The sequence below is a fragment of the Mixophyes fleayi genome, chromosome 6 (assembly GCF_038048845.1).
Source record: "Mixophyes fleayi isolate aMixFle1 chromosome 6, aMixFle1.hap1, whole genome shotgun sequence".
NCBI classification, from domain to species: Eukaryota; Metazoa; Chordata; class Amphibia; order Anura; family Limnodynastidae; genus Mixophyes; species Mixophyes fleayi.
The window spans coordinates 182,756,406-182,766,485 of NC_134407.1; the positions used below are offsets into that span (position 1 = coordinate 182,756,406).

General features: G+C 37.9%; 1 protein-coding gene across 1 annotated transcript in view; it reads left to right on the plus strand.

Annotated features, from left to right (window-relative positions):
- Nucleotides 1-8,903, plus strand: part of LOC142094899 (arf-GAP with SH3 domain, ANK repeat and PH domain-containing protein 1-like) — a 111,450-nt gene extending 102,547 nt beyond the window's left edge. The window contains exons 24-28 of the mRNA XM_075177505.1: nt 151-217; nt 397-452; nt 1,025-1,173; nt 1,904-2,026; nt 5,227-8,903. Coding sequence (XP_075033606.1) covers nt 151-217; nt 397-452; nt 1,025-1,173; nt 1,904-2,026; nt 5,227-5,301 — 470 coding nt within the window. The 3' untranslated portion in view covers nt 5,302-8,903. The remainder of the gene's footprint in view (nt 1-150; nt 218-396; nt 453-1,024; nt 1,174-1,903; nt 2,027-5,226) is intronic.
- Nucleotides 8,904-10,080: the final 1,177 nt, after the last annotated feature.

Genomic DNA, 10,080 nt, shown 5'->3' on the forward strand with positions numbered 1-10,080 from the left:
TTCCTAGTGAATGTATAGTCTGCTTTCCAAAATGGCCACCCCCACAGTATGTAGCTGACAGCTGCTATTTAAGCACCTGTAAGTGTGTTTATATTTGGCTATAGTTTATACCTGTGTTAGAATGAAGGAAATGTTGTCTTCATATCTTAGATTATGGATCCTCCTGCACATCTCCGTCCAAATTTCTCCAGTCAGACGTTGTATCCAGGAGACCAAGGTAAATATTAATCTGCCTAGAATCAATGTGGCAGCTCCACAATGTAGGCGATTCGGGTGTAGAAGACACAATGGAATAGACAATGTAATGAGTTAAAACCATGGTTTGTAAGTGGAAATACTGTAGTGTGAGATAATTTATCATTCAGTGAGTAAGTTGTTGTCTCTGCCTCTCTACAGTATCGGATCTCCAAAGCTCAGTAGTCTACATGAAGTGCCAGAAATTCCACCAAAAGGTATGATTGAAAATGTCTTTCACAGACTCTTCGTAATTTACAATACATCTATATAGTCTTGAAATTGTTTTCATTTGTTTTGTTTTGTTTTTAAGTGTTTTCTTTTACAATGATTGTGACATCCTGTACTATTTCATATCACAATTATGCCAGCTTTTGTATTAGATTGGCCCCTGTTTATGCAATGGTGTATTACAAATATATTTATAGCCCAACAACGTGGTACTTCAGCACCTGGGAGCACAATTCTAAGCCCTGATAAATTGTACTTTCTAATTGTCTCTCTTATGTCCTCTTGCTGGCTTAGATCAGTACCTCCGGACATCCCTGTCAATTTTTAGGCTGTACAATACCCAGTTAATCTCTAAATGTTGCAGCACAAAGGTTCTGGGAGTAGCTGATGGTGTCATTCCCCCCTAACAACACATACAATAGAGATTTCTATACATCCTGTCATTGAATGATGCCGTTTCAGACAATATCGGGGATTTCACGGAAGACAGATACAAGATACAGATGATGTTTCAGGTGACTTGTAAAGCATGCTACTTGTGTGACTCTCTGTTTACTAGTTGATTACAGGACAGAGCTATATTCAAAACCAGGAAACCAAAGATCTACTCCGAGTAATACATCTCCGGGATCATCTGTGCAAGAAATCTACCATGTCATTCCCCCCAGCCAGGAGCCTCCTCTACCGATGCCGCGGAGGATGAGTCTGGTGAGCGTTGTATGTTTTCCCTCCTTCTGTGATTAAATGATCCTGTTTGCATCTGCAACATGACCAGACTTTAGCTGTTGAAATAGAGGAGGTGGAGGATTTTACTGGTGTAATTTAACAAAAGTGTTATATAAAACAGTTCTGTGTGATGGCTACACTCAGAAACTAATGGTCTATCACAATGTAACGCAGTAATGGGCAACAGGCAGCCTTGGGCCGCATGCGGCCCTCGGACCATTCACCGGCGAGCCCCAGCTCTTTCCTGCTTTTTTGTCAGAATTGTTTGCTATAGTTTGTAGCACTTGTTTGAAATGTTTGATGATATGTTATTACAGATAGGGGTCTCTTTCTTTGATTAAATGCATTGTTTTAACTTAATACTTAGATGAAGGGTAATGTTTGGCCCTTCTGAAGCTTAGAGGGCCGCCCCATGTGGCCCCCAAAGTGTATTAGGTTGCCCATCACTTATGTAATGAATTTATGGCACAGTTATACTTGATTTTCCTCAAAAAATGGTACATGTGTATTAATACATTTACACAGTAATTAGGCTTTTGTTCAGACTTTCATTTAATTACTATTAATATTAGTTTTCTGAAAACTGCATTACCGGTACACATTAGAGGCCTGTTGATATCTAGTTATGAGCCCACATTATCCCTGCACACATTGGTAAAGCTTTCCTTGAAATATCTAATGCTACATATATGGCTTATCTGTTCATTTATAGAGCAAGCCGAAGCTCCAGCGGGTGAAGGCTCTGTTTGACTGCACAGCCGATCGAGAAGATGAGCTCACGTTTAGTATAGGAGAAATTATTGTAGTGACAGAAAAGGAGGATCAGAACTGGTGGGTAAGTAGCTGAAAAGAGTTTTCCCATTCACAAATCCACTCGAAGGAACATATTTGATGTAGAACCAATAATGGACTTTTCATTCATATTCGTAATGTGGAGTTCTCAAAAGTTAATGATGGTATTAACGTCTTCTGACCATTGAGTTATACATAAGAAGCCAAAATCAGAAAGCCACATTGTCCGTTGTCCGTTTGTATATAGACGTGTGTGAGCAGCCCCCCCAGCTGCTGACTGTGTCAGTGATCTAGAATGTTTTAAAACTAAAGGTATTGAATGCACATGCTCTATTATCCTTCTTTTTCTTCTCACTTCTTCCTCACCTCTGTCCATCATTATATGGATAACCTGGAGCACTGTTTGGAACCAGAGGACCCCTCGTTCTGACTGCTGGATCACTGTCCGTGATCACACATGCAAAAAAGCAATGCCTTACTGTTATAAGTCCATCTCCATCGGGGAATGTATTAGTGGTGGATAATCAGCTGTTTCAGTCACTTTGAAAGCTTGTAAATGTAAAAAAAAAATTATAATACAAATATATTTTCTAGAAAAAAATTATTTTAATAAAAGTTGTTGTAGTTTGTAGTTACACTGCCATGTACAAGTTGATGAGCATGTGACCATGAGTTTGGAGCGTAAACTAGACAGCACCTTGAAACAGGCCTACAGCTATGGTTCTGGTTCTCAAGCATGAATCAGAACTTGAGTGCAGGTTTTTATTACTGATGAAAGGGCTTATGCAATGGTGGTGGAGACTATCTAATATGCAGAGCAGTATACAGTAACCATTACTTTCCCAAAATTTGAAAGCCCAATAATGTTCCAGAAGACTTTCTGGGACTTACTTTAAATATGTGTTTATTTAAAAGAAAAAAAAACAACAACTTAGCAGCCAGACTGGTCACTGGTCACAGCAGCAGGTATTGGGCTAAATAGTAAGAAAGGAGGAGTCATGTGGTCTCCATAGTAGTTAGGGCTCCCATAATTCTGGAATGAGAATCCCGGGACACTCATGTGAGTTTTCATAGGCCGTAAAATCTGCCCACACTGTCTCGTAGGTCCCAAATAAGATATAGACGTGGACAGATTTATTGGTACCCTTACAGCTCATTGAAACAATACTTCATTCCTCCTGAGAAGGAATGAAATGAAAAGCTATTTTTTCATGCATACCTGCACACATTTGGTATGTTATAGACTAAAGCCAAGAAACAATGAGAAGAGATACTTTATTGCTTATTCTCCCAAGATATTTATAAAATGGGCTGGACAGATTTGTTGGTACCCGTTAGCACTATAAACAAATTATTTATAATATTTTCTATTTCATACTAATTGCTTTCTTGAATTAGCATCACACATGTCTTCAATTTAATAATCAGCATTTCAGCCTATTTAAATGGATAAAAGCAGTTACTCTGCTCACTTATACCGCTAATTTGGGACATCGGGAGTTGATATTATAGGAAAATAATTATTGTGAGACTTCAGGTGAAATAAAGGACGGCCTTGGGAGAACTGGGAAACATGAGCAGTAGTAACTAACCGCTGACACTGATATTTCGAGAGAAAAAGGATGGGTACATGTCAGATACAATCCACCCAGAGACCATCATGGCAGTGGCGATACATGAGATATGACGCAAGAACCTGCCTGTATTCTGGACCTCAACAAGAATATGGAGTGGAGGATCTCTTTGATCAGATGCTCATAAATCGTACATAGTTATGACAAACACCAAAGCCTGGTAGAAGAGAGTATCAGCTTACCTGATACAAGTGACAATTTACAATTCCTACATACTATGCAGGCTGTCTGGGATCAGGGGTACCTTCCTTCACTTTCTATACTGGGTATCGGTTTCAGGGTTAACATTTTAGATGTAACACCTAAAATTGTAAATCTCATAAATTATATATTTCAGAAAAATATACATTTGCTGGATAATTTTAATAACTCCAGACCTTATTGAAAATGCCAGACTGCAGAATTCCAGGGCCAGATTCAAGTTTGTCAAATCCTGTGTATTCTCTGCACTGATTAGTTTAACAGCTCTATATTCACTAAAACAGCATAACAATATTTTCTGTTCAACAGAAGAACCAGCTAGATATATTTTTGCACATTTGTTTATTTAGCACAGCAAAAAGTGAAAACCTCACATCACTATTCTTTGTTGTGGTAAATGTTTAGAAGGTTAGATTGGCTAAAGATCAGCTTAGTTCCTCCCAATTCAAACTTGCCTTCACATGGAAACATAGGAGTTGATAGAGATGAAATCTTATTGGCTACAATTGGTTCTAACCTCACCTACTTCATCTCCTGCTGATCTGTGTGTCCCCAGACAATGACAATAGATTCTTAACCAAATCTTGGTGACTACCAGTGCTTTTTTTTGTCATAGAACTCACAGAACTGAGTTCCAGTACCTTTTTTTTGACGGATTTTACAAGTTTTAAAAGTAACCTTTGAACATTTGATGTTTGGTCCACGTGGACTTGAATCTCCCTGTCGAGAGTAGTAGGTCAGCGGCAAAATCATTAAAACGGTGCATGCGGGCTGCTTGTGTGTCCAGTACGATGCATGCGTACTTCGTCCACGCTGGTTGTGATGCCACTGCTCGGCTTGTGGCGCTGCTCAGCTTGTGATTGGTCGTGTGGTCGCGCGCTGTGTGCTTACTGCGTTACACAACTGCCTTGTGTGAGTGTGTGTACAGTGACTGACTACGTCATGTGAGATCCGCCACCTTTTTTCTTACAAAATAAGCACTGGTGACTACTGTAAATAAATACACTTACATTAATTGTAAGTTAATTACTTCTGATAGACACTGTATTCAATTGTGAGGTATAGAAGTTTAAATGCATATATTTGTGTGTTTATTAGTTAATTATATTAGGTGCAAAACTTTTCCTGCGTCTTTTGGCTTTCCACCTCTTGAAATATAGATAGGATTTGAAACATAGGTCCAGATTACTTGTAAAATCATCGTTACTTGACTGGTTTTAGACCAGTGGTCAGACATGAGCACTTACTTTGTCAGAAACTACAGTCCGTAACTTTCCACATTCTCCTCTTGGATACTCTTGCACTCACTGTTCCTCATCCTGTGCAAAGAAATACGATATTAATAAAACTGCTGTATTATAACCGCTTGGAACTCACGACTCATTCCCTGCTTTTATTTTCCCCTTAGAATGGCTACATTGATGGACAGCTACACAGAAGAGGGGTTTTCCCAACATCCTTTGTGCACATCATGACCGATTAACAAGCACAATCACACGGACATAATGTCAACCAAGACACCGGAAACCCGGGAAAATGACGTTGCTGGATGAAATATATTGATTGGTTGTATATAACGTTGAGACAGGCCTTTACACCCTCTGTATGGACCAGTCAGCAGCTTTGCAGTAGTAGAGTGGCATGACGGTGGTACATGGAACAATCTTGGTTATTGACCTTATAATTATAGAGACCACACCAACATCGCCAAATCTGCAACTCTCTAACTTGTGTTACAGGACAGAGAGTTAAAATGGGTTAATAGACATGCATTTTATGCTTGTGTTGTGCCTTGTAATGCAAACAGTTTCTTGTCATTTTTACAAACATAATCTTATTATTGTGTCTGCTTAGCTGCTAAGTTTCAAAATATACCGTACACAACTTGGGTCCGTTGTGTCTACAGTAGTAGCAGAAGTAAACCGAAGGTAGAACACACAGATGTGCTATTAGTGTAAAATTATTACCCATACTTTACTACCCTTAAACAAGCAGACTCACAAGTAACAATTACTACAGTATTATAAGAAAAAGGACAAACACCATTTGTCTGCAAAATCCTGAAACTGTCATATAAACCTTGTCTCTAGATGATGACAGAAGAAAATGGTAGTGACCATCTTTCTTTTAAATCGACTTAACTACTTAATTGTCATGTGTTCTTTACATTGCACAAATACCACTGGCATTGAGAGAAGCTACCTGCTTCCAGAGGTACAAAATGAAGTATGAACAAACCTATTCCAGCATCAATACCGAATACTTTTTCAAGAGATTTCGCTGCATACTTCACCAAATCAAAGCCATAAATGGCAAACTATAAATGAAGCAGGAGGAATATAACTGTTAAAATGATAGCTGTAATTTTGTTCATGCAAACAAGAACTGTGCACTAAAATTACCGGGAAATAAGGATCTGGGTTATAAATCAACCGTATCCTGGATTTGGAGCATCCCTATAATAAAGTAATGAATTCTGAATTATTTTTTTTTGACCCAGCGTACTATGAACTAGGAAATATTTGCTCATGGTGAATGGTTTTAAGTGAACCCAAGAATCCTCGAACATAATAATTTATCAGAACCTGTCAAATCTCACCAGTCCTTCAAAAAAGATATTGTTGACATTGATTGTTAATTGAGTGTTATTTTAAAGTATTGTAGAAGCAGCATTCTGTATATCATGTGTTTTAACACCTAGAATCAAATCTATGAAATGTCTTCCTTTGTACTCTGAATTTGTGCCAAAATGTAGCCTAGGCAGGGATGATGAAAGTGATGTTAATGAGCCACACATTAGTTTCAAGCTCTTTAAATCCAGTTATATTATGGGCAACCTTTACTCATTAGCTACCACTAAAGTACAATTCACAGACTGCACAGCTCACCTGTGGCATGGAGTGGTTACACAGTTGTCCTAAGGAAAGCTTTGTATAACCCTGGTCTGAATGAGCAGACATTAACTTGAATCTTTGCTGCGGAATCTTTGCAATTTCTGTTGATAGCCCACCTCATTTATTGAGATTGCATAATACATGTTTGGTTGTTTTTTGTGCATTTAGAATTTAACAAATTCAACAATTGTAACAAATAGAACAATTATTTTAGTTATGCCTTGTTGTGTTTTTTTTATTATTTCTGCAATCTCTGTGAGGTAGGATCGCTATTCAGCGATTCACCAAATGAACAGATCTTAGCGTGAGGACAGCTTTAATTCAAAAGACTACTTACTTTGCAATTAGACAGACATACATAAAGAACGGCGTTGAGTTCTCCCACAGTTTCACTGCCACAAAGCTGGTTACCACATAAGGCTACTAACCACTTTTTTTTCTTTTTTTAACAAATGGCTTGATTCATCAATTGGCTCAGGCACAAAGTAGCCATTCAAATGGGACCCACTTGTGAGCCCCAAACTAACAAGCTCTCAAATATCATTCTCTACAAAAAAGGAAAAAAAACGTTACTATATTCCCCATCAGATGCCAAAAGAAACGCTCAGTTGTTCTTTGACTTGTTAATAAATTTGTGTACCAGTGCTAAATAGACACCACCTAATTTTCATGTAACAATTAATACAACAAATACCATTGTGGGCTGCCCAGAGTATACTGTTTGTCGATCATTTTATTCTTAGTATACTCTGTGTTCCAGGTTGATCCAAATCCCATTTCATACCCACAGCCAATCATCTGCTCTGATATTGTATCTATTCAAATAGTACGTAGTTAGATAGCAAGATTTATTTTGTAATGAAAATCTTTTACTGCAAAACTGCCATTTTAAGCATTTCTTTTGTATGTGGTGTTTATACATATTTACACACACAAAAAAACTGCCTTTTGGTCTACAATTTTTAAATAAAATTGGTTAGTAAAATATAGTATTAATATACAATAATATATACTACCTATGTCAGCGCTAAAGCTCCTGATTTGTAAACTGTTTGCTCGGCAGCTGTGAAGTATATGCACAAAGATATATATTGTTATATCATTAGTGTCTAAGGGGCTGTTTTACTTTTTTTTACTTGTGTACAGAAGCAAAATGACATAAATGTTTTGTCAACCTGTGTTTAATATTTGAGTTTACGTGGCAGCCATCTTGTCTTGTAAGGAAAAATTAATGTGATATGTGTAGTGCAGAGAAAATAATTCTTAAAGTGTTTCTATTGCCTAAACACAATGAAGGCCGCCACTCTGGGCTGATCCAATATTCAGCCAATCAGATTACTAGAAACAAAGCACATTATTCCTTAAAGATGTCACTGGGTTCTAGTGACTGGCTGCATTCTCGTAAATATTGATTCAACCTACACAAGGCTACTTCCATTGTGTTTAGCCCAACCGATGAACTTAAATAGAAGAACTCTGAGTTAGTCTAAATAAAACCGGCAAATAATATTGTTTTATCACTGCATTGATATGTACACATTTTAGTAGCTATTTCTTGCAATATCACACTTGTATTATATCAAGCCCCAGATATTATCTTCTATATGTTGTTTTTTTTCTTGCAAACTACTGCAACCAAGAAGTGGATTTACTGGTCTTAATTTGATTTTGGTACCAGGAGCCCTATGGAAGAAAACACATTTTTTGGACCTGTACCAGCATAATTACAATGTGCTGAGCATTTTTTCCCTTTCTTTTTATTTATTTTTTTGCGTAATCACTGCTAACTTTGGCAATAATTTGGGGATTACACGTCCACAGTGTAGTTGAATGTATGAAAGCATAGGTAGGTGTTTCAATGATCTTGTCTACATAAGTAGAGGGATTCCTGGTACACTGCATTTAAAGGGACACATATAATAAAATGTTTTTATCCAACCATCCAGCCTAAAAATGTTTTTACAATTTACAGGTTAGAAGAGTGTGTAGTGTTTCTTTATGCAGGTTTCTGCCAATGATAGAGTTCAATGAAACTGTGATGCCCCATTTCCTGGTGTGCCCTGTATTTGCTGTACATAGACTTGTGCAAATAAAGATAGATCAGGTAATATATATAAATATATAATCTCTATTTATGCAAAAATGTTTAACTTGCCAAGAAAAAAATAAAACTAATGATTGTATCTACAAATGTGTCTGTGTTTAAATTTCCATAGCTATTTTCTCATTTACTTATAAAAGATAAGGCGACAAACAAGGCAAAAGATTTAGTGGCTTAAAAGCTGGCAAACAACTTTAATCACATTTATAGCTCTTATAATGTGTGCACAGAGATCCGATTAGGATAAAAAAAGTAAGTTTATGTTATCTGATATATACATATATATACATAATTTGGCAGTTGGGACATCCTTATTGAGTCTACTTAAGACAAAACCTGAAAATCTAAATGAACTTAGTGTCATGGTTTAAAAAAGTTTTCTTCTATTTCAAGTAGGGTGATTTTGGGATCATTTGGATAAAATAAAAAAGTGAAAAAATACATCAACTAGTCAAAGTAATATAATGGTATATGATGTAATACAAGTAAGGTCAGGTACTAACAGGCCTTTACACTTCTGGGGGTCCTCAGCACACCTTAGCCTGAAACCATTTTCCAGACACCAAACCTGGACACGGTACATGAAGGCCACATCTGATGCAAACAAAGGTAATTGTGTCAAATTACTGAAAAAAATAATAAAACAAAAGCTTTAATGCCCAGAATTTGATACACCCAACATCACAAGCAGGACTTTGCAGCTCCCTAACTGCAGGTCACGGAACTCACGGAAGGTAACAGGCGAGTCTGAGGTGAGAACCAAGGTACAGGAAACGGGAACAGCTGAAAGAACTGGTGTGCGTCCAGGAGGCTGAGAGTTTAGCAGATGGAGATATTCTGCAACAGCGGTGAGAACAGTGATAAACTGCAGGTATACAATAGGTGTGCGTCCAGGGGGCTGTGGATTTAGCAAAAGGAGATGCTCTGCAACAGCATTGAGCACAACGATGAACTGCAGAAATACAAACCGGAGCCAGCGGGTGCAGGTCTGATCAGGGAACAAAATTGAAGATCTGCAAAGGAACTGATTGGTCCACAGGGAGTAAGTGAATGAATAAAAATACTGACAGACGCGGGGTCTGCGCATGCACAGACGCGTTACGATGGCGCTGAAGAGAAGACTTGCGTCTATCCTGGAGGAGCACAAAGGACTGATAAGTAAGGTCGGGGAGCTCCCGGGGGTCAGTGGGAGCGGGCTGTGACAATACTCCCTTTTTAAAGGTGGGCACTGAACACCTAAGACCAAGTTTCTTGAGGAATTTAGAAT